A 25,686-nucleotide genomic window follows, 5' to 3' on the forward strand; every position below is an offset into this window, starting at 1 on the left:
GAGTAGTAGGGCCCTCCTAGTAAGTTTAAGATAAAACCTGTGTCAGGAGGACCCGCTCTTCCTTAACTTAAAATAGGTTATCTACATGAAAAAAATAAACTGTTAATAACTAAATATTAATAGTTAAGTGTGGAGTGTATGATTGTGTGTGTGTGATGTGTTTGTGTATTGTGTGTTGTGTTGTGTGTGTGTGTGTGTGTGTGTGTGTGTGTGTGTTGTGTTCGGTTTATGTATGAGCACGAGTTTGTGAGTGAACGAATTTAAATAGCAATTAATATTTACCAGCTAATGATTACACGTGGTTATAGTTAAATAAATAATATAAAAGTAATAATTACACAGTGCATGACGTAGCAAGAAGGTTTTCTGTGTCGTCATAATTTAGTGTTTTTAGCCAATTCATTATTTTATTTTTTAAATCACAACAAGTTAGTCTATTAATGTTAAATAATTTATTTAGATGATTATATATATAAGCTGAGTTAGCTGAGTACTGGCGTCTGGCAAAAACAGTTTTGGTACAACGAGTTTTAATTACCTCCTTCCTTCTTCTTCCCTCCACTGTGGTATAAATAAATGGTGTTTTTTTGTGTGTTTTTATTGTAATAAGTAAGATGTATAGTTGTCTGACTGATAGAATATCACATAGTTTATACAGATCTGTCGTTGGAAACCGGCGAGGTTTTTGATACATGACTTTCAGAAGACACCTATGCACACGCTCCATTTCTATGAATTTAGATTTGTTAGCTCCCCCCCAGATAGGAATACAATATGCTAAGATTGATTGAACTAAGGACTTGTATATTTGATTCCTAAGCTTATGTGAAGTTACATGTCTCAAAGATTTAAAAATCCAGATTAGTTTCCGTGCTCTTTCGTTCATATAATCAATGTGTGAATGCCAAGATAAGCGGTGATCAAGTATGATCCCGAGATATTTTGTAGTAAAAACTTTTTCAATAGTGTCGCAAGTACAATTTAAATTATTAGTTCCATCACATTCGTGTAGCTTAAGGTTAAGATTAGGATTAGGTTGTGTTTTATTATTAATTGAGAAGCATATGTAATTAGTTTTTTTAATGTTTAAAGTGAGGAGATTACTTATTAACCAATCAGAAATTTTAGAAATACCTATCTGTGCCGCGTTAAATACAGAAAGCCATGAATTCCCACTAAACACTATCGCCGTATCATCTGCGTAAGAGTAGATTTTTCCATTTAATATACTTAAATTAGTGAGATCATTGATATAGACTAAAAAGAGCGTTGGTCCGAGAACGCTTCCCTGTGGCACACCACAGGTAACGCCTCTATCGCAGCTAATATAATTTTCTATTTTTACACATTGAGTCCGCTCTGTTAAATAACTTTCCATTAGATTAAGGGGTGTACCACGAATGCCTGCATGCTCCAGCTTACGGATAAGAATAGGGATGGAAACGGTGTCAAAGGCCTTTTTCAGGTCTAGAAAAACAGCCAAACATTTTTTGCCTTCATCCAGTCTGTCAGATATAAGAGATGTTAATTTCAACACAGCATCTTCGGTTGAAAGACCGCGCCTGAACCCAAACTGTGAGTCAGAGAAGATGTTATATTTTTCAAAGTAATTAAGGAGTCTACTATTAATGAGCTTTTCGATAACTTTAGAGATTGCTGGCAGAACTGAGATGGGGCGATAATTATTGACATCGGATCCATCCCCACCCTTATACACCGGAACAACTACTGACTTTTTCAGCTGAGCGGGGAATATACCTGTACTAAAACATAAGTTTGCTAAGTGACAAATAGCAGGAGCTACAATAGAAGAGCAAATTTTAAGAAATTTTGTAGGTATTTTGTCCCACCCTGGGGCACTATCAGATTTTAACGTCGTGATTATTGTTTTAACTTCACTGACATCGGTTTTTAGAAGAACGAAAGAAGAGCTGTTTAGGTTAGTCGTGTTTGGAGTAGGGTTCCTTACCAAATTAGAATTTTTAGTCAAAAGTTGATTTGCCAACTCTTTACCGACATCAGCGAAAAAATCATTAACCAAATTTACCGACTTGCAAGGAGAAGAATCCGACTTGAGAAGATCTTTACTGTGTAATTTAGCTGGTTTAAAGTTGGTAATTTGTCTTATCGATTTCCATAATTCTTTTGAGTTTTTAGCTGCTTTACTTAACATTTCTCTGTCATAATTTCATTTTAATTTTTTAATCAAGTTATTACAATGGTTTCTGTAACGTCTGTATGTAAGTTTTAAAATATCGTTTAGAGGGTCCGCTTTGACTTTAAGTTGCATTTGATTTCTATTTCGGATACACCTGAGAATACCTGCTGTTATCCACGGTTTAATAGTTCGGTGTTTTTTGGTCGTTCTTCTTATTGTTTTACTCTCATCTAATGCCTCAGATAGATATAACTGTAGGCGCTCCGTGACTAAATTAGGATTAGGATTATAATGTATGTTTACCATTTAAAAAAACATCATAATATATATCAAGAAGTACTACGCTTGACGGTGCAGTCGCAAGGTCCTCACAGAGCAATGATTTGAACATTCATTGTTCTGTGAGGATCTTACGGTTGTGACGTTGTATCTACTGTTGCTGCTTCTACGTGCATTTGGGTAAAGATGCTTGTTTATTTTGTGTAAATTGTATATGTATCTAGTAACAAAACAAACATAGACATAATATAAGTGGATAAAGAAAGAGAATGCCTTAAAGTCAACGATGATCGTGGCTGGATAAATTTTGTTGAATCTGCTATAATTTATTAGTTAGGTAGAGATAGTTTTCTATTTTTATGTGATTGTCGATGATCATCTATAGATATGCTTAATGCCTTTATTTATCTTCTTAGGTGATGTACGATTTCCAGGTTAGCATTATTTAATTTGAACGGGAAATTCCATATATGTTATGTTTCATTCCTTGGACATTTTCTGCAGTAGCAAATTATGGAAGCGATAGTAATAAGTACAAGATTTTACTTTTAATAACTCAGGCCCCGGAATCACTGACACAATAGAAAATCTATTGTGTCGTGGACCGATCGGGCCGTTCGGGGCTCAATGGGTTAAATCACAATATGTTTGCAGTGTGCGTCCAAACATATTCGTTGGACGTGTAGAAGGATCAGCGGTTTACCAAAAATGGTACTTCGAAGTGACAATGGACCATATCGAGAAGACGACCCATATGATGCCGCACTTGAGGATCGGTTGGGCGAATACCACTGGGTAAGGAAATTATATATATTACTTGTTTTTTTACGGCAGAGTAATGTTTATACGTATGTATGTACAATTAAAACGTTAATATCATTCAGTCAGAGAGACATAAGTCAGAGAAAAATGGTCATAAATATGGTTCGTTTCAAAAAGATCATACCGTACTAATTTTACAAAATAATTTTGTAACCGTGTTCCTAAAATCTATAAAATAGTATTTTTGTGCAGTTTTGCATTACTATAATAGTTAGTTGTATTATAATATTTAGTTTTCTTTTTACAAACAAGATGATTTAGAAAAACTACATATTTATATTGCGTCCTAATTTATTGCCTGCTATTATCATTTCAGCTCTTATTATAATTAGTTATCATTTTCCCCTTCATTACGGCTCTATTATTTTTGTACTAAATTTTACTCAAAATTAATTTTTACCCTAATTATTATCTTTTTTAGGTATGTCCCATATCCCGGCGGTGGTGAAAAATGGGGTGGTAATGGTGTTGGTGACGATTTATATTCGTTCGGTTTTGATGGCGCATATCTTTGGTCTGGTGGACGGAAAACTCCAGTCAATAGAACTCATTCTGAAGAACCGTTTATTAGAAAAGGTATGGATTACGGAAAATATTATAATTTAAAGACCTAATCAATTTTTTTGGGCATTATTTACATTATTTCTTACTTTTGAGTCACATATGATCCTAATGCCAAAAACAGGTACCATTTTTTTTATTATTTAAAAATATCGCTAAACCTAATAGGTATATTATGTTTAAATTATTTTGATTTTATCGATTATCGTACGTATTAGTTCAAATAAACTCAAATTTTCAAAATCGTCTCCAGTCAGATTTTAATCATGACTACTATTTTTATGGAGTTTTTTTTTAGGAGAAATTTTCTTATATATTATTGAAAAGAAAGCTTCTTTAGCGGCGTTGAGCACTTTTTCTGTAATGGGTATAAAATCTTAAACTCGCGTCAGGACACGTGACCTGATCGATATAAGACGGATACCATTCCAAAATATCAAACATGCTCAACGTTAATAATCAAGTTTTCACTTCTGCCGGTACTCCCCCAGTGCAACCCGTCTTTTTTTTTCAGGTGACGTCATTGGATGTGCGTTAGATTTGACAGTACCGATAATTAACTTTATGTTCAACGGAGTAAGAGTTACTGGATCTTTTACCAACTTCAATCTTGAAGGCATGTTCTTCCCGGTCATGAGCTGTTCTAGTAAATTGAGGTGAGTTAAAGATTTACTTTTAATTTCAAATGTATTAAAATATTAAGAAATTTAGCTTATTTTCATTTACAAATTATAAATCTTTGAATTTGTATTCAAGAAGTTTTCAGAAAATGTCTAAGTATTATATTTTATTCTAATTACATCATCTAGTTATTTTAATGTAGTAATGAAATAAAGTTAATCTGATAAATTAGAAATAACTATAAGAATAACGGTAATTTGTAATTTGATATAAGATGTCTTTAATGTTTAATCAACGTTTTGTTGGTATAATTTAATTAATCTAGTCTATTTCTCATAATAACCATGGCTCAGGTCATAATTATCCTGTTGCACATGTTTTTCAAATAACTCCTGAGTCCTGCTGTCCAACAGTAGCTTGAACAACACAGTTTTCCAGACAAAAAAATTAATGAGCTTATGCGTGTTTTTCAAATCACGGTGGCAATACAATAATTTCCTGAGTCTAAGCGTGATTTTTTAGTTTAACTATAATAAACTAACAAATAGCAATTTTTGAATGACCGTCAAGACGTATAACATCTTAGTCTCCCCGTGACCACGCTCGCTGTAAAGTGTTCGAAACGTCGGGAAAATAATATGAATAAATCGCGTTTAAAATCCGTTAAAAAATTATTTAATTTTTAAATATATTTATTAAGCTATTGCATAGCTTCTATCGCGGGCCTTGAGCGCGGGGACCGAATCTAGAAATTTCGTAACGAAAAAACCTCACGCTCCCCACTCCGACGGGCTCGGAGGTGTGGCTTGAAGGCATAGCATGCAATAGCTTTACCGCGGCAGTCCCCGAGTGCCACACGTATTTTTAGAAGTGAAAACTTCTTTAGCGGCGTTGAGCACTTTTTCTGTAATGGGTATAAAATCTTAAACTCGCGTCAGGACACGTGACCTGATCGAAAAAGCGTAAGACGGATACCATTCCAAAATATCAAACATGCTCAACGTTAATAATCAAGTTTTCACTTCTGCCGGCACTCCCCCAGTGCAACCCGTCTTTTTTTTCCAGTTGTCGTTTCCTCCTCGGGGGGGAGCACGGTAGACTCCGTTACGCGGCACCCGAGGGCTACTCGCCCTTAGTAGAATCGTTACTCCCGCAGCAGATACTGAGCCTGGAGCCGTGCTTCTACTTCGGCAACTTGGCCAAGCGTGCGTTGGCCGGCCCGCCCTTAGTGCAGGATGATACTGCCTTTGTACCGACCCCCGTGGATACTGCTACTGTGAGTTTAGTTAATGTGAAAGATTTTTTTTTACTTATATACTTTATTTTTTGTATTAGCAAGTTGTGCGATAAGGAAGCGTCGAATTTAACTGTCTTAGAGTCTACTGGCCTGACAGGTTTTTTTTTGTTATAAAAAAATAAATTAAAAAGTTAACTTCACAAATGTTACTTTCAGATATCACTGCCATCTTACATTGAACAAATCAGAGACAAACTCGCTGAAAATATTCACGAAATGTGGGCTATGAATAAGGTAAGTTTTATTATTCATATCCATATTTTCTGAAAATCGATACGAGGGAAACATTACAACAATTTAACACGATTTAACTTACTATACAAGGTGTTACTATACACCGAGGGTGGGACACCCTGTATATTATGGGAAGTAATTATAATTTTTCTAGTTCAACTTTACAAGGTAGCAATAATAATTTTTGACGACGCGGTTGGCGCAGTGGTAAAGTAACTGCCTACTGAGCCGACGGTCCCGGGTTCGATCCCCGGTCAGGGCAAATATTTGTGTGATGAACTCAATTATTTGTCTTGGGCCTGGGTGTTATCTATATATGTATTTATTAAATATTATATTTATCGTCGCCTAGTACCCACAACACAAGCCTTAATTGAGCTTACTGTGGGACTAGGTCGATTTGTGTAATAATGTCCTATAATATTTATAATACTTTGCACCAACAGATAGAAGCAGGATGGATGTATGGAGACCAAAGGGACGACTTGCACAAAATCCATCCGTGTTTAGTTCCCTTTGAAAGACTCCCAGCGGCTGAGAAACGATATGATATACAACTTGCTGTGCAGACACTTAAGTAAGGACTTAGTACCTAGAAAAAAAAGTACCCTCATTTTTTTATCAAATAAATGGCAAAAAATGTGATACATAGAAAGTTCACAAATATGATATTATTATACAAATTGCATTAGCAAATTACATTGTAAGGATTTAGAAACTTAATGTCCAAAAAATTCCAAAATACCCTCAAATTTCTTTTTTATACGAAGTACATGATAAGAATTTGAAAACAATTTCATAAAAAAGTAGCATACATTCATCAAATTGTCAAATTGTTTGAAATTCAAATAATAAAATAAGAACCAGCAAATAAAAAGAAAATTGCAATAAAGAAAACGATAAAAACAACAGATAATGTACTGATATGATAAGCATCAATAATTTGCAATCACGATAAATTATTGAATATCTTAAAATACAGGCTCATAATATATTTTTATTACAGGACGATTCTAGCTTTAGGCTACTACATAAGTCTAGATAAACCCCCAGCGCGCATTCGTAACGTTAGATTGCCGAATGAACCTTTTATGCAGGTAAGAATCAAATTATTGTAGAAGTACCCTTCAAATTAACATTAAAATTAATTTATTTTTAAGACCAAGAGTAATTCTTTGCGTTTGGTTAATCTTGCAACTTGCTTATTATAAAAACTAAATGTGCCAAATTATGTAAAAAACAACGTCGCTTTAAACATATTTGTCATAACATTTGTGTTCGATTCAACTACTTGAAATTTATTGAACTCAGTTCAAACCGTATACGAGTCGGTCGATCGCACTTTATAGTACAAAATTAGGTTTTGTATTATTGTATAATAATTATCACCATAACCTATTTAATACCTTTAGTTATTTACTGGTCCTTCGAGCCGGATCTACATCATCGATGTATAGATGTTTAAAATAAATACAGATTCTTTTCTATGGATTCTAATTTTTGTCTTACTTTAATTTGTACAATAATAATTTAATACGTTTTTATTTAATTTTCAGTCAAACGGCTACAAACCTGCACCTTTAGATCTTAGTGCAGTGACACTAACTCCCAAAATGGACGAACTAGTGGACCAACTTGCTGAAAATACGCACAATTTGTGGGCCAGAGAGAGAATACAACAGGGATGGACTTATGGGCTTAATGAGGTATAATAGGAAATAAATAACAGTGCTTATTATAAGAAAAGATACTATTTTATAGGAAACAATAATGATGATAACGAGAAATTGAAATAAATGTAGAAATTATTTGATTAGAGGCCATGTAATGGGATTTCATTTAGAGGAAGTTTACTTTTTAATAAATAATAATAAATAAATAAAAATCATTTATTGAACAACTTGTGGGTTAGGTATAAACATGTAACATTTGGACTCCAAACTAGGACAGCCTGTATTTTGGGGTCCACCTAACACCTTCCTTAATGACACAATAATAACAGAACTATAGCATAATATTAACTTAGTTTAGTTTTTAGTTAATGAAATATTCGGTAATTAATCTGACAAAACAGAAATGGGAACAAAATAGTGAGCAATTTGACCCTTAATTGAAATTTATTAGGTGTTATCCCTTTCTTCTAAACTTTACCTTACCAGTCGCCGTAGCCGAAATCGGCAAGGAGTGATTATTAATATCTAAGTAAGCTATTGTATAACTTTAACATCTCACGTCTCATTCCTAATTGAAGTGAAATTTCTTTATCGGGGTTGGAAAAAAAATTAGTGTAACATTTTTTCGTTACGCGTGACATTTTTCCGTTACGCGCCATCTTTTTCTTATCCCTACCACGCGTGATTCGACGTATTTCTGTAAAGTTGCATATAGTAAATTTTTTTTAGAAAAATAAGGGCATAAAGAAGTTTTACTTCTTACATGTGTACACATTTTTTTTATAACTCTTCTATTGAAAAAAATATATTGTTATATAAACTTTTTCCCCAGGATCCCGACATGAACAGGTCCCCACATTTGGTCCCATACCCCAAAGTGGACGATGCTATCAAAAAGGCAAATAGAGATACCGCATCAGAAACTGTTCGTACTTTATTGGTGTATGGATATAATTTAGATCCACCTACTGGAGAACAACATGAAGGTAAGTAATTGAAATAAATTTAATAAAATTATTAAAAACTATGTTTATAGAAATTAAAAAAGAATAAAGACAGATTTTTGGCCAGATTTAACTTAGCTTTAAAAATAGACAATATAGCTGTAGCTTTAAAAAATGACTATTTAAAACATTAGGTTAATACAACTATATAAACTACATCTGAAAAAGGTTTCAAACATTTGTTAAAAGGCAGAAATATTTTTGACATTGTTCATTGTTTCTGCCGTTTCTATTGTTCGTTATGTTAAATAACTTATAGCCTTCCTTGAAAAAAACATTTAAAAAAATCGACTATTAACGGTAGAAAAGCATTGTCAGCAGTTGCTGATATTAGTTTGTTCAAACAAACAAACAACAGCATAGACATAAAATGTAATTATTATTTCAGCATTACTGGCAGAAGCATCAAAACAAAAACAAGCAGATTTCAGAACGTACCGAGCTGAAAAGAACTACGCAGTTAGTTCTGGCAAATGGTACTTTGAGTTTGAAATTCTCACTGCTGGACCTATGAGAGTAAGTTAGATGTTAAAATCTCTATTTTTGATAAATTTATCATTCATGATGCATTTTTTTTTTATTAATTGAGTATTCACTTCTTACTACTTGCAAATAATAAATTATATGTTTTTACTTTTTATTTGTATAGTAGTAATTTATAAAGAATTTGTCTGTCTGAATGCAGTGCCAGTAAAATAATAAAATTTTATTGTTAATTTGAAATTACTATTTTCAAACCATCAGTTAAGGAAGCGATGGTGCCAATTTTAAAGGCATATTCATTATTCGTGCAATATTATTTTATATTAATTATTATTATTGTATAGGTTGGTTGGGCTCATGCTGATATGCCTCCAGGTATGATGTTGGGACAAGACGAAAACTCTTGGGCTTTCGATGGATATAACGTAAGTTTTTATTATAAGCCTTAATGCGAAGGAATATGATCTAAATTTGTATGTTTGGTCATTCTCTAGGTGATGGTACGAGTGATCTATTTAAGAATTATGTAATAATAGACGAGTATAAATTATTAGGTATTCAAATTTTATTAAAATCGGCAACAGCCCATAATTTCATTTCATCAAAATTGGTTTGCATTATTAAATTTAATAAAGAGTATTGATAAGTCGCCTGAAAAGAAAGATTTCAAATCTGTTATTTTGTATTGTCTTTTTTGGTAGTCACAGATTATAGGTCATTTCTATCGACTTCTAAATATTATCGAAGTGCAACTTTAGTATAAAACAGCAATAAGCTCCCAAATCTTAAGGAATAGTACAATAGTGTAAGTCGAAAGAAGTAGAAATTTCTAGAATGTATAACTTTAACAACAGTCGCTAAAATGGCACGGCGGCACAAGCGACACATTCGGGCAGCAACTGAAAGTCGGCGATATTGTCGCCTGTTTCTTAGACGTTACCGACCAAACTATTAGTGAGTTCATTGTGGCTCTGGGTGCTTCGTTGATGATGTTTTTGATATGTTGTTTTTGAAATATTTGTTTTTATTGACCTTAAAATTGTGAGTTTCAACTTCTACACATCTTTCTTTTTCTCCCTTTATGTCTAAGATATCATTCCTTTTTTCATCTTTAATCTTTTGTCCTGATCCGTTTCGTAATTTTTCGTGATATCTTGCATCTAATGGATACTATTCATTGACTTCACCAATATTTTCAACCATATTTCCAAGGAATTGATCTCGTTCTCTATTTCCGTTCGATCATCCTTAATTTCTATTACTTCTCTTCTTACTTTTTTTTTCTTCAGACACGAATATTTGAATTTAATGTTTTGCACATTTGATAAAAGACGATTTTATTTTTGTTTTTGCCTGATTGTCAGCGAAGTTCACCAGAGCATCATCTGTTCGTATTTTGTGGTTTAACGAAGTAAAAACCTGAGATTTATTAACGCAAATTAAAAAATAAAATTTCCTCTTCCTTAGTACCTATTTATTGTGTACCCTGTATATAGCATAACCTTGTTTTATTTAAGTGTGCTCCTGGTCTATAACCGGAATCTAAAATTACAATTATTATTTCAATACTTACACAGAGGGTAACAATAGGTATAACTTATTAAGTTAACAGAATCGAACATATTCGTATTATTATGAAATTTCGTAATGATACTAACTATGTTACTGCACACTTTACAAAGGGAATTTCAGAAGTCTCATGTATTTAAGAGTAAATGAACTAAAGATGTATAGAAGACATAGTGCAAAAGATATGTTTCTAATTTAAAGGAGGAAAAAGTGTATTCCGGTAGCATGGAGTCATTTGGGAAGCAATGGGCAGTCGGTGATGTTGTAGGCGTCTTCCTAGATCTGATAGACAAAACGATAAGTAAATACTGGCAACAATTAGCTTGCTTTTTCGCGTACAGATGCGGCAGGGACATTTTTAATCTGTATTCTCCTGTTAAACTCATCTTTCATTAATGGCTGATCGTATCATTCTAGATTCTTCTCACTAGCCTTTATTATAATGTGCACATTTGTATCAATTTACATTTCAACAGCGCTTAAATCTTTAAATTATTTTCACACTTTCTCGACTTTGGTAAAATCTGTACCTCATACTTTTAGTTAACGCTTTTCTAAGATTTTGTTCATCTCATCGCATCGTCGATATTAAATTTACCATTCTCATACATCTCTTAACATTCTGAATTTCATGACAGTTGGGCGATTTATTATTTCTTCTTTATGATTCCTCTATCAAGACTTGGATGGGATCTATTATTGCTTTTATGAAATGCCCCTGCTGCATATATTTTTAAGCTTTTAAATTGATTAGCTTGTCATAGGAGAGTTGAGAAAGGTTGAGAAACTAAAAATCAGCAGATAAAGTGACCTGATTTATATTGCGAGCCAAGTTAAATATTTTATGTAGAAAACGTTTAGATCATTTTATCTACTGATTTTTATCCTACACCAACGATAGGCGGCTCTATTAGAAATAGCAAGAAAATCATCACTAGCTTCAAACGTAACACATCACTGCATTGCTTTGCTTTTACGGGCACATTATTAAAATGGATGAACAATATAAATGCCATACACTTAGGGCAAAAGTTGAATTAAAGTAACAACTTGCAAAGTCAACTACGTTACTTTCGATCTATTACGAAAACCTACCATTTTTGTTTCACTAACATATTAACATAGTTCAGTGCCTATCAGATTTGTGAAATTAATATCTAAAACTTATAGGTTGCTTCCTGCTTGATTTTTTGTTTCTTCCTAATATTTTGTTAAAGCTTTTGTTTGTTTATTAACCGTTTCAATTTGAATTACAAAACGTAAGTATGGCATAGTTAATTTAGTTCGAAGTTAAATAGTCAATTACTTGAGTCAAAATTGAATTAGCTATCAAAAACAATCCAAGGATTGTATAACTTTGATTAATACTAGACTACACATTTTTAAGATATTTTTCTGTTGGCTTCTTTTAGATAGGTAGAAAATTGTATATTTAAGTATTTCCTAGAAGTTTAGTAGCCATAATATTGAAATTGAATTAAGGCCTGAAACATATCGTTCATTCTTGTAATACTAATACATAATAAAGAAGTAAATACTAATTACTGGATATGATTAGGTTTTTCACTCAATGGTGAATTACTCATGGATGCTCTTGGTGGAGAAACTACATTCGCAGATGTTCAAGGAGATAACTTTGTACCAGCTTGTACTCTTGGTGTTGGACAGAAGGCTAGGTAAGAATTAATACCAATTAAAAAAAATTATAGATGATGTTTCAATGACTTTATATTTAGCCAATTATTGCTATTCACGGTAATTCAAGCGAATTTGTTATTTAATAATTATGTTTCTTGTAGTCTTATAATTATTTTATAATTTTTCCTACTTCTAGAACTAGACAACATTCATAACAATTCTGTTATATTTGCAGGTTGTCATATGGACAAGACGTTAATTCTCTGAAGTATTTCACGACGTGTGGTCTTCAGGAGGGTTATGAGCCTTTCTGTGTGTAAGCATTCCTTTATATATAAGTAGCTAATATTATATTAAATTTATTATTTTACTGATATAGCGATAACTAAGACAAATTTGTATGATTTAATGATTTCTGCTATAAAAATTCAAGTTCGTTGTTAAATTTATATGAATGTACATAGTTTTTAGTCTGCTATGCGATCATTGCTTTTTTCGATTTCTATTATCATGTATATTTTATTATCATGCTTATTAACTTTAAAATTTAAAACAATATTTCGTATATACACAGTAATATGAAGCGTGACGTCACGCACTGGTACACGAAGGACCAGCCGATATTCGAGAACACGGACGAAATGATCGACACAAGAATCGATGTTACTAGAATACCTGCTGGATCTGGTAAGAAATTACTCTTATTTGTTTAAAAATGTGTTTATAGACGATATATAGATTCTATTGAAGTAAAATAATAAACGTAACAAATAATTAGTAATCTTATTTCAAATAGTCCTCTGTAAGAATTAAGATTGCGAGTTTTAGAAATTACTCCACATAATTATCATGATGCACTAGTAAATTTGAGTACTTAAATTAATAGAACTATCTTCATAAACAAACTTTAAGTGACGTATAATATTAAATTCTGTGGAAATGTATTACTTAATAACGTTTGTTTTCAGATACACCACCATGTCTAAAAATTTCCCACAATACATTCGAAACTATGGAGAAAGCCAATTGGGAGTTCTTACGACTTTCACTGCCCGTCATTTGTCATGCTGAGTTTATTGAGTAAGTAGTTTTTTGCTTTAAAAGTAAAAAAATTGCCAGGATCATAATAACAGTAAAAAAAATAATACAGGTGTCTAAGCAATTATGAAGGAACATAATATTAACACTAAAAGTGAGATAAGTGAAGTTATCTTGTTATGGAACTGTATTTTTTTATATAAAAAACATAAACAACACAGAAAGCCACGAAATGAACAATCTCACTCAATTATGATATCATCTAAAGGCAAAACTTTGTTTTAGTGAATCAGAGAAACAGCGTCGTTGGGTAGAAATCAAGGAAAGACAACAAATGCTGATGAAAGAAGCGACTGAAGCTCAAATGCCAGCTCATATTGACCAGATTATGAGAAGTGGCTTCACTATGAATGATATTAAAGGTAATTTTAAATATTTTTTTTACATACGATTGTCTGTTCTTAATTACAAATCTTACAAAATCTTTGAAAAAAGCCAACATTTTTTTATCTTTGAATGAAATCATACTGTTTGAAGAAAAATTGAAAACATTAATTACACAGTTTTGATAATACACACCTAATAATACAAAAAAATGTAAATAAAATGTGCTAAGTAGATTGTAACTAATGACATGACACTATTGGAAAATTGCAAGTAAACACAATTTTCATTCAGTCAAAAAAACATATTATGATTTTTACCGATTAACTATTATCCCAATATTAAAAAAAACTTATATGCAATCACTATTTTCTGCTTTAAATTTTTATCCTGGACTAAGCTTTATTTGCAATCTTCCTAAATAGTGTCAAATTGTGTACCCAAAAATTTTCAAATCTATTGTTACTTCCAATTGAGTCCCTCCAATTTTCAACAAATCTTATGTACATACATTGTCCCCTGTATTTGCCCGTCCCAAGGTCTCCACTACGACGAAAACCAGGAAGACGTGAAAATAAAGCGCCAACCATCGAGACCACCACGAAAGGGATCTATAACACGCACCGTGACAATACAAAATTACAATTTACAACCAGGTTCTGAACTAATGCCTACTAACGGTTGTATTTAGTCTAACACCCAGCTAACCTTGTGATATGGATTGCGGATATTATCAAATACTCGTAGTTACTACACTTTTGTAACATCGAATTTATTTGAAAACTTCTTTATTGATTAGAAACGCTACTTCTATTTTCAATGTATGGTCTTTCGCTTTTGAACATTGGAAATTCCAAAAATAATGCAATTTTGATGATAATGAGAATCAGAATGATCGATGATCGTGTTGTTATAAATTAACAAGACCGCTCTTAAAATCGTTAAACAGGATTCAAATGAATGGTTCTCATATAGAATTTGTTATAATTGTTTAAAAAATAACTTTATTAACGATGTGCTGCAATTTTTCTTGTGATCAGTAGTTTATTTTTCGCTTAGTAGCTTAGATATCAATAAACTATACTCATGTGATGTCTTTGTTATTATAAAATATTACTTTAGATGTGTGTAAATAGAATAGTCATACCTTATACAAAACATTACTCAAACACATAAATATTGAACTCATACTATCAAATCATAAAGCTAATACAAAAACTTATCTGTAAAACTAGTGTTCTACATCGAGAGATTAGAATTTTACAGTAATAGCTTATATGTATAGTTTCTAATTTGCATGTTAATTATACAATGGCTATCGTTATAGAAAATACAGCATAAAGTATAATTTAATACATATCTTAAAACCAATTTTGAATTATTGAACAAATGTCCCAAAGATGATTTAAATTGTCCCAAATGCACTACCGCGCTCGAAATTTCATGAAAAAAGCACTTGACAGTGAAACAAAACTTGTAAGAAAATATCAAACACCGAGAAGGAAACAAAGAAGAACATCCGTTATTGAGCAGCGTCAATAATAATCGCTATCAAAATTCATATCATATTTTAATATTAAAACAATATTCTTATTGGTAGAAATTAAATCCTTATTCCTTTCGTTTAAAGGTCAAAACGGCATGCATCGTTCCACAAGCGAAGCAGAAATGGCGAAATATGAACTAGGAGTCCAGAATGTTCAAGAAGATAAAAAAGATAAACGTGGACGATCGCCATTCAAGTAAGTACTTAGGGTTAAATAAAATCTTTTCAAGCCAATTATTTACCGTCATCCCATGTAACGTCCCTATTTTATATCTGGATAAATATTAATTACCTGAAGAATTTGATGAAAATGACATCCAGAGGTAAAAATCTCATCTCTTTCTACACTTAATTATATATCTAGGCTCATAATTTGGTATTAAATTAAATTTCGCAGTTCTAAGTATGAATCGTGTTGATTTTACTATTTCAGAAACAGAAAGACAAACTAAAAATCATGTACAGTAACAAAAATATCATATTAATTCTTAAAGAATAGAAAATATTCGATCACGAGGTGGTATTCGAATCGAGAAGATTTATATTTATACAGCCAATAAAACCAAAATATCAAATTCAAAAATATAATATTTTATTTTTTCCACAGATTCTTCAGAAGCAAACGTGGGGAGAGTGGTGATAGAGGCAAGACTAGAAAATCTAAAACACCAGAAGCCTTCACGGATACGGAAGTTTCACCAGATAGGGGAAACTTAGCTAGACGAGTTAATCCACAAATACGCATCTCGCAGGTAATTTTGAACCTTATGCTTTATGTAGTAAAGTCTATTTTCATATGAAATGGAATTATTTAGATCTATCTAGTTTTAGAGTCATGAAACATGTTGCGTATTTTGTTTGCATTCCATTAGATTTTTTATATAATGAAGTACCTAGTTTCTGCTAGCAAAATATTTTTATGTTTTCACATTAGTCATAAATTAAGCCATTTATAACTGTACCATTGCACGTTAAGTTTAAAATATAATTTTTTGTTAGAGTTTTTATTAGTATACCATTTATTATTATCCTTATTAACCAGTTTGCGACCATTGATTTAGATGTTTTAAATCGCATCTCCTTGATAGAATGTACATTGTACATAATATGTAGTTGCATAATCATGAGATCTATACAAACGTCCCATCGAGTTTTACTTGTTACGAAGTATCCCCATTTGCATTTAATCCTGTCTGATTTTCCAAAGGCAAATCAGAGATATAACATGCAAGGTAGAAGTAATGGCAACATGTATGGCAGTCAGAGTGGCTTGAACGTAAGTTATCATTGTCTGTCTGTCATTCTGTATGTCTGTCTGTATGTATCTCATCATTCATTATGTTCTATCCATGGTACCATTTGTTAGTCTTGACTCTTTGCTAGTGTTTCTTTTTCTTAGCTTATTACGTCTATTTTTCGAAGCAGATGTGATTTCTCTGTTTTTGAATTTAGATTTGATTGTAATAGTTGCTTCAATTTGGTAGAATTTTGGTGATTTAAAGAATCGTTTAATGAAGATAAAAACTGCTGTTTAATTTTAATGATATCTATTCTTTGTGTTGATAACACTCTTCTGTTTCGTGTAATTAAAAAGGAGAAAAGAGAGAGAGAAAGCTAGATTAACAAAATAAATGATTTGGGGAAAACAAAATATTATTTATTTATGTATTTTGATAGATTTACACTTTAATTTTCGATTTTGTAACGTACTTTTCCAAATTTAACTAAGTCTTTTCCATAGTTGTCTCCTTAATTAAGGTTATCGAACTTAGTTATAAAATGTCTTCCCTGTTGATATTAGCAAATATTCAGACCATACGTTTAACAATTTTGAAGAACACTAAGCTTCTTTACAGGAAGTAACCATCTCTATTAAATGTCAAATAGAAAAACAAACATACTTTGTGATATATAAAAGGAAATCATTAATTTAATTAAATTCCCTATAGACAAACTTAACAGTAGCGACACCGACGCAAGATCGCAAGCAAATGACGACTACAAACCTAGCTGCGTCCACCACAGAAACGGTCGGCAATGAGATATTCGATGCGGAGTGCTTGAAACTCATTAATGAGTACTTTTATGGTGTTAGGTAAGTTATAGAACGCTTTAGAAGAAAGGAATTGTTATCGAATTCAGTTACGTACAATAATATTTATTAAATAGCTCGAATCTTAAGAATAATTCTGACAATACTTCAAACTTTGACCGTAATTTCATTAATTTAGTAAATTGCTTACTCTCAAGATTCAATATTTTCTTCTACATTCTATATTATTTACTGTCCACTTCTAAATAGAAAGCATTTTTTTTCAGACAAGTTTATTAAATAGTCTTTTACTAACCCAATTATTTCAGCCTATAAAATACTCTAAAATACTCTTCTATAAAAAAATCTTTAATATAAAATTATAATAATAAAAATCTATAATATTTTTTTCCAGAATTTTCCCCGGTCAAGATCCAACTCACGTATACATAGGCTGGGTGACAACACAATACCACTTGCACTCGAAGGACTTTAACCAGAACAAAGTTACTAAATCAAGTGTTATTATTACTGATGATTATGATAGGGTTATTGAAAGGTAAGGCATTTTCATTTTTCACTCCCACTCCCACTCCCACTCCCACTCCCACTCCCACTCCCACTCCCACTCCCACTCCCACTCCCACTCCCACTCCCACTCCCACTCCCACTCCCACTCCCACTCCCACTCCCACTCCCACTCCCACTCCCACTCCCACTCCCACTCCCACTCCCACTCCCACTCCCACTCCCACTCCCACCCCCACTCCCTCTCCGTCTCCCTCCCCCTCCCCCTCTCCCTCTCCCTCTCCCTCTCCCTCTCCCTCTCCCTCTCCCTCTCCCTCTCCCTCTCCCTCTCCCTCTCCCTCTCCCTCTCCCTCTCCCTCTCCCTCTCCCTCTCCCTCTCCCTCTCCCTCTCCCTCTCCCTCTCCCTCTCCCTCTCCCTCTCCCTCTCCCTCTCCCTCTCCCTCTCCCTCTCCCTCTCCCTCTCCCTCTCCCTCTCCCTCTCCCTCTCCCTCTCCCTCTCCCTCTCCCTCTCCCTCTCCCTCTCCCTCTCCCTCTCCCTCTCCCTCACCCTCACCCTCTCCCTCTCCCTCTCCCTCTCCCTCTCCCTCTCCCTCTCCCTCTCCCTCTCCCTCACCTTCACCCTCACACTCTCACTCTCACTCTCACTCTCACGCCCACGCCCACGCCCACGCCCACGCCCACTCCCACTCCCACTCACTTAATACTTAGTAGTCCGCCCCGGATTGGTGTGAAAGGATGCGGGTTCGATTCCCGCCTCGTGATTGAATTTTTTCTATTCTTTATAAATTTATATTAAATACATATTTAAAAAAAATTTCAGTGTAAACCGCCAATCATGTTACGTAGTTAGAGCAGATGAGCTATACAACGAAGTAATGGCTGAAGCTACAGCCAAAGGAGCATCTCAAGGAATGTTCATCGGATGCTCTGTAGATACTTCCACTGGGACGGTCGCTTTTACTTGCGAGGGAAAGGATACGAGCTTTAAGTTTAAGGTTTGTGTTTATTAAATGACGTTAATTTTGTTTTTAGGGCTGGATTTGAGAAATTAGGGTTTTTTTGTTAAATGGAGAGGCACCTTAAGAAAAAAATATTATTGACGACTGATAAATGCAGTAAAATTTTGTCATAAAAAAGTTAGTACTATCTTGTACTAATTGTAATCAATCAGAGCAAGATATAAAATGTATGGCTTAAAGAAATGACTGGGCACTTGTCTATTGAGATATTTTAAATGAGATATCTTCAATAACGCAAAAGAACAGTGGACGTAGATTTGCAATTAAAATATTAACTTTTTTCTATAACAAAGCAAGCATAGGAGCAGATAAAAAGCTTTCATTTACTTACAGATGGAGCCAGAAACAAAACTCTTCCCAGCAATTTTCGTAGAAGCAACATCAAAAGAAATTCTTCAAATAGAATTAGGCAGATCTTCCACAAGTTTACCATTAAGTGCCGCGGTATTACCGACAAGTGACAAACACGTGATACCGCAGTTCCCGCCGAGGCTTAAAGTGCAATGCTTGAAACCACATCAATGGGCTAGAGTAAGTATTTTACCATTTTCATATGTTAGAAACAGCAACGGACCTAGTATAGGTCCTTGTGGAACACCAGTAGCTTGAGTTAAATGCAATTTAATATATTAAATATCAAAGGACCTAATATAGATCCTTGCTAATTAATTTCATGCTATTTCATGTTTTTATAATATTTCACACACAATTGTAATTCTAAAAAATCTTTTGCTCATATTAAATGTAATAAATTAAAGAAACAATATGTTTATTTGTGTTCTCATAACTTTTAAATATTCTTATCATTTTTTTTATGTTTTGCAGGTACCAAATCAATCACTACAAGTACATGCACTAAAACTGTCAGACATTCGTGGTTGGTCGATGTTGTGTGAAGATGCAGTGTCTATGTTAGCTTTACATATTCCAGGTATGTGATGTTTTGATGTGAAACTTCTTTAGGTGCGTTTAATTAAAAGTTTAAGGTCTTGGTAATACCGTCACGTCATGGAGTAAGGGGATGATTTTGGTCTTTTATCTCGGCAAAGAAGTTTCACTTCTGATACGTGTATTCGGCACACACGTTCTTTATTTATTCAATAGTAAAACTGCATTTTCTTCGTCATGTTTAAAAAAAAATAAAAAATAAATTAAAGTAAATGACACAATTTCTTTTAAATCTGTATGTACTCCAATTATAAGATTATCTTAAGTTTGTACAACGGACAAAGTTCTTAAAGATGTATAATTTACAATATTTTTATATTTACGTCATATTATGTCTGTTACAGAGGAGGATCGTTGTATTGATATTCTGGAATTGATAGAAATGGACAAACTACTAAGTTTTCACTCGCACACTCTGACGTTGTACGCTGCTCTGTGCTATCAGAGTAATTACAGGTATTTAGCTTTCCTTTCAAAATATACTTAGTCTTTCTTTTATTTTTGTTTGTAGTTTGCTTTTCAAAGTATCATTTTTAAATGTTATCTGTTTGTATACCTTCACAGTTTTCTACAGGAGTAATAAATTTATTGCTTTTCTCATAATTTGGTTTGCATTTATTCAATAGTACATCAAGTAAATCGTTATTTATATAATTTTTATCATTTTCGATATAGACCAACAGTTGATCAATTTTGATAATTTTAAGCAAGAATTTGGCTGAAAACTTTGTGTAGCTAGCAACATATTGTCAGTTATTCCTCAACACATAGATTTAACTTTGTTGCTAAAGATATATTTACTTAAAATATTATTTCAGAGCGGCCCACGCATTATGCCAACATGTGGACCAAAAACAACTATTATACGCGATCCAATCACAATACATGTCTGGTCCGTTACGTCAAGGTTTCTACGATCTGCTCATTGCGTTGCATTTGGAATCACACGCTACTACTATGTAAGTATTAATACAACTATGTGAGTATCTGCAACCAGGGTTGGCACGATTGATTTAAAACATGATTTAAATCAACAAGTTTTAATCAACCGGCTTATCGAAATTTTCCTGGCGTATAGAAATTTTCCTGACGTATAGAAATTTTCCGGATTTATGGAAATTTACCTGTCTTAAATTTTCCTTTCTTATGGAAATTTTCCTGGCGTATAGAAATTTTCCTGGCTTCCAGGGCCCTGGAATTATGGAATTATTATTAATTTCATGAAGAATATCATCATCATCATTTTTATTGAAAACAATATTCATATATTTTTCTTTGCCCGCGGATTCCCCTGATGTTAAATTCGCATTAGTATGAGTCGTTTCACCGCTGTCAAGAGTTACCCATGGCCATGTCACATTAAAACGAATAAACACACTTTTGCATTTACAATATTACTAGAGGTCCGCCCCGGCTTCGCCCGTGGTACATATTTCGCAATAAAAGGTAGCCTATGTCCTTTCTCGGGTATCAAAATATCTCCATACCAAATTTCATGCAAATTGGTTCAGTAGTTTAGGCGTGATTGAGTAACAGACAGACAGACAGAGTTATTTTCGCATTTATAATATTAGTATGGATTTATAATATTGTGGTGCTCATTTTTTTAACGTAATAAATTATCCTGCTAACGCTATTGTATTTTCGTTGTTTTATTTCAAGTGAACACCCTTACAATTTTGTCACGAGCCGCCTCTGTTGTTAATACCATTATTACTATTGTTATAATAATACTTTTCCACTCTAAGTCTTATTTATTAATCTTCGTCTACTCTTATTATTTCTGCAACAAAGTTACTTTCAATATCTGCCGAAATAAATTTTCTCCAATTATTATTTTTTTTTAATTTACTAAACAGGGAGGCATGTAAGAACGAATTCGTAATTCCCCTGGGTCCAGAACTTAAAGCATTGTATGAAGATCCAGAAATGTGCCACAGTCTACGGTCACTACAAACTGAAAGTGTTAGACCGCAAATGAACATGACTAATATTGCGTAAGTATTGGAATTTTTATATTTTTGTAGATCTATTAAGTTAGAAACCATAATCAGTTTTAAGTGCGATTTAAATCTAAACTGCCTTTAGTAATTTTTAATTTGTAGTTACGTAAGATCATAGAAAAAAATAATTTTAGAAATATTTATGACTTTAGCTAAGGTAGTTGCTGAAATGAACCTCTATCTGAACCAGTATTAAAATCGATTGTTTTATGAAACTTTTTTGATAATGATTATTATTAAGGAAAATTGTCATTACATAAATTCAATTTTTGCTCTTACGGCTTTGTCTACGTGCTACTAATGTCCCTGATAGCCTATTTAAGACATATGACATTTTCCATCTATGTTTAAATTTTAACTGACAGATAAAGCTAAACAGAACCTATTCAGAAGCCCAAACAGGGAATTAAGAGGCCGTATCGATTTTAAGAGTGATTTTGACTTGATTCTGTAATTCTTTAGGAACTCGTTTAAGAAAAATAAATCTAAAGTGTCCGAGACGATTTATTGATTTTCATTGTCCAGTTTGTTTAATAGCCAATAACCTGAGGCGTGTTTCAATTTTCTTTCAGTGAAAACATATCGGACATAAGCAATCTATATTCTCCATACTTCCCGCTCGAAGTTGTGAGATCCTTCGTGATGCAGGCGCTCGCTGAGGCCGTGGAAACTAATCAGGTTTGTGTTTTTGAAGTGAAAACTTCTTTAGCAGCGTTGAGCACTTTTTCTGTAATGGGTATAAAATCTTAAACTCGCGTCAGGACACGTGACCTGATCGAAAAAGCGTAAGACGAATGGATATAAAACATGCTCAACGTTAATAATCAAGTTTTCACTTCTACCGGCACTCCCCCAGTGCAACCCGTCTTTTTTTCCTAGCTGTGCTCCGCGGTTTTACCCGCATTGATCCACTCCTGATGGTCTTGGCGTGATGATATATAGCCTAGCCTTCCTCGATAAATGGGCTATCCAACACCGAAATAATTTTTCAAATCGGACCAGTAGATTCTTGAGATTAGCGCGTTCAAACAAACAAACAAACTCTTCAGCTTTATCTAGGCAAGCTATAATTAATATCACGCTGCTAGCAAGGATGATGCAGCAATGTTGCAAAAACATAAAAATTTATCTTTACAAAAATTCCATGTTTTTCTGATTTTGGAATTTTCTTGTAGGTTCACAACCGAGATCCTGTGGGAGGAAGCAACGAGAATCTGTTCTTGTGAGTATTATATTTTATTGTATAATAATTCATGAATTATGGGTAAACGTGGCGTTTGGACGCGGCGTTAACACGCAACAGTTAAACCTTTCGTTTCTAATCGTTTAATTATTTAATTAATATAATAAATATTAATTGTTTTTAAAACGGTTAAATACGGCTCATAAAAGCAGCGTTCACACGTGATCGTTAAATGAAATGTTTACACGCAACGATTAAATAAATAGGTAAATATTTCAGGACAATTTTCACATACGGCACGATCTGATCCCAAACAAAGCTTTCGCTAGTGTTATGGAAACCAGATGGCTGATAAACGTACATACTTATATAATTTTAAATAAATACTTATGTAGATAATTAACACCCAGACACAGAGCAGACATCTATGTTCATCACACAAACATTTGCCCCGATGTGGAATCGAACCCACGACCTTTGGCTTGGAAGGCAGGGCCACTACCAACCAAGCCAACCGGTCAGTACGCGTAAACTGCGTTTATTAAAACGCAGCGTTTACACTCGGCATTTTCACTTAGCGGTTAAACGCGGCGTTAGTATTATCGATCGAAAACAATATATGTGCCACTTTTGTGACACTTTTGATTCTAAATCTTGATATTAAAAACTTAGCTCACTAACGTCATTTTAATACTTATCTTCTAGACCGCTTATAAAGCTAGTGGATAGACTGCTCCTTGTTGGAATGATGAGGGACGAAGATGTTGAGAAGCTGCTCATCATGATCAACCCTGAGACGTGGGATCCCACTTTTGATAAAGGTATATTGGAAAAAAATATATTTATTTAGTACGATATATATTTTACGAGTAAATATATATATTTGATGCTAAGCACGGTCAGTTCTCTTGTTACAGTTATTTTATTAGTTTACTAGCAGTCCGCCCCGGCTTCGCCCGTGGTACATATTTACGTTTTCTCTACGTAAGAACCATCCTCGTACTTCAAGGAATATAATAAAAAAAGAATTAACGAAATCGGTTCAGCCGTTCTCAAGTTATGCGCTTACCAACACATTTTGGGATTCATTTTTATATTATAAGATTTTGGAATAACTTTTTTATAGTATTTATCTGCAAATGAAATTATAAATCACGTGTAAAATAACGCATATTGAAATATTTATTAATGTTATTAGACTACCAAAATTAGTATCTCTTATTGTATTGTAACTTTTTTGATAAAGTATTCAAAATTTTCAAAAAATTCGAAAAATATTCATAAATAGTTGAAAATTCTAAGAATAATTTAATAAAATACAACCAATACATGTTTTATATTTATTTACTTACACAAAAACATCAGATTTATCACCAGACAAACAAAGACCTGATTATTTGAGTCCTTAATTTTTTCCTATACAGAAGGCAAAGACGAGCACAGAAAGGGTTTGCTCCACATGAAAATGGCGGAAGGTGCCAAACTCCAAATGTGCTATTTGCTCCAACACTTGAACGATATTCAGTTACGGCATCGAGTGGAATCCATTATTGCGTTTGCGCATGATTTTGTGGGCGATTTACAGTCGGATCAGTTGAGGTGAGGAAAATTGAGAAGATAATTAAATTTACATAATATGAAAATGTAGAGTAGACGATAATATAACTCTTTTCTGAGCTTAAAAAATCCTTATCTGATGAACCATTACTTATATTTTGCAAATCACGAAAAAAGTTGGGCATTCAATTAAAAAAAAATACAGGCATCATATCGAGCAATGCCAATTTTCAGGTGTATTGTTTCAAATAACTAACCTCGAGTCTTTAAAATTAATATGACCTATACTATAAAAATATCAGAGGAGCTCAAACAACGATATTTGGATATAACTAACCTTTTTAATTGACGTCACCTAATTAGGACACCTAATTCTTTTAATTTTTCAGGCGTTACACAGAAATTAAGCAGTCGGATCTTCCAAGTGCAGTGGCTGCTAAGAAAACGAGAGAATTCCGTTGTCCGCCCAGAGAACAGATGAACGCTATACTTAGTAAGTATAACAATAAGAATTATATATCTATTGAAATTATCTTTTAATTTTTTAATAATTTTTAATATATTGTTTTTCTTCGAAAATGTTTTTTACGTAAAAATTACAAAATAGGTTTTGTTAAAACTTGATACACTGAAAATTTACTGCCCAGTACGCCATACTACTGTACGCCATAATTTTATTAAGAAACTATGGCAACAAAACCACGGGCTATTCGTAGATAGGGCTAAAATGTTTGTCATTCAAAGATATATTATCTAGTAATAAGAAATCTTTCAAATTGACTATAGCTAACTAAAATGTTGAAGTCGAATTAGAATTTAATGTTTACCTTGAATTTGATTTCAAATTGAAATCTGAAACTAACACTCAATCTAAACATGTACCTTTACCGCTGAGCAGAGCCTAAGCTAAAAGTCCTAAATCAAAATATAAAAAATTGGTTGTCTGCAAAGTCGGTTTACTGACGATAGTTGAACGTGACAACGGCCGATTGTGCTTCTTTGTCGCTCGTTCCGCGCTCTCGCTTGCACTTCAAGCCTTACATGGAACGCCTCAGAGCGAGGTAACGCCGCATGAGTCATGTTTTTTCGTGCGTGCAGCCGGCTCTTTC

The 25,686-nt window shown here is 33.3% G+C and overlaps 1 protein-coding gene across 1 annotated transcript in view; it reads left to right on the forward strand.

Moving 5' to 3' along the window:
* RyR (Ryanodine receptor) overlaps positions 1-25,686 on the forward strand; it is a 114,215-nt gene that overhangs the window by 37,167 nt on the left and 51,362 nt on the right. Inside the window, exons 17-50 of the mRNA XM_089711982.1 lie at positions 3,092-3,232; positions 3,681-3,835; positions 4,335-4,476; positions 5,507-5,717; positions 5,895-5,972; positions 6,419-6,549; positions 6,979-7,069; positions 7,529-7,678; positions 8,478-8,631; positions 9,038-9,165; positions 9,477-9,557; positions 10,903-11,002; positions 12,260-12,377; positions 12,575-12,655; positions 12,914-13,026; positions 13,308-13,419; positions 13,663-13,799; positions 14,301-14,417; positions 15,392-15,503; positions 15,915-16,059; positions 16,515-16,583; positions 17,257-17,402; positions 17,755-17,898; positions 18,688-18,862; positions 19,220-19,417; positions 19,712-19,817; positions 20,179-20,290; positions 20,653-20,793; positions 21,694-21,831; positions 22,410-22,515; positions 23,013-23,059; positions 23,726-23,841; positions 24,445-24,619; positions 24,967-25,070. Of these exons, the coding sequence (XP_089568108.1) occupies positions 3,092-3,232; positions 3,681-3,835; positions 4,335-4,476; positions 5,507-5,717; positions 5,895-5,972; positions 6,419-6,549; positions 6,979-7,069; positions 7,529-7,678; positions 8,478-8,631; positions 9,038-9,165; positions 9,477-9,557; positions 10,903-11,002; positions 12,260-12,377; positions 12,575-12,655; positions 12,914-13,026; positions 13,308-13,419; positions 13,663-13,799; positions 14,301-14,417; positions 15,392-15,503; positions 15,915-16,059; positions 16,515-16,583; positions 17,257-17,402; positions 17,755-17,898; positions 18,688-18,862; positions 19,220-19,417; positions 19,712-19,817; positions 20,179-20,290; positions 20,653-20,793; positions 21,694-21,831; positions 22,410-22,515; positions 23,013-23,059; positions 23,726-23,841; positions 24,445-24,619; positions 24,967-25,070 (4,274 nt within the window). The remainder of the gene's footprint in view (positions 1-3,091; positions 3,233-3,680; positions 3,836-4,334; positions 4,477-5,506; positions 5,718-5,894; positions 5,973-6,418; positions 6,550-6,978; positions 7,070-7,528; positions 7,679-8,477; positions 8,632-9,037; positions 9,166-9,476; positions 9,558-10,902; positions 11,003-12,259; positions 12,378-12,574; positions 12,656-12,913; positions 13,027-13,307; positions 13,420-13,662; positions 13,800-14,300; positions 14,418-15,391; positions 15,504-15,914; positions 16,060-16,514; positions 16,584-17,256; positions 17,403-17,754; positions 17,899-18,687; positions 18,863-19,219; positions 19,418-19,711; positions 19,818-20,178; positions 20,291-20,652; positions 20,794-21,693; positions 21,832-22,409; positions 22,516-23,012; positions 23,060-23,725; positions 23,842-24,444; positions 24,620-24,966; positions 25,071-25,686) is intronic.

This window comes from Colias philodice, chromosome 27 (genome assembly GCF_061535455.1).
Source record: "Colias philodice isolate Cphi_HAF_F1 chromosome 27, ilColPhil1 Martin Lab GWU primary, whole genome shotgun sequence".
Classification (NCBI taxonomy): Eukaryota; Metazoa; Arthropoda; class Insecta; order Lepidoptera; family Pieridae; genus Colias; species Colias philodice.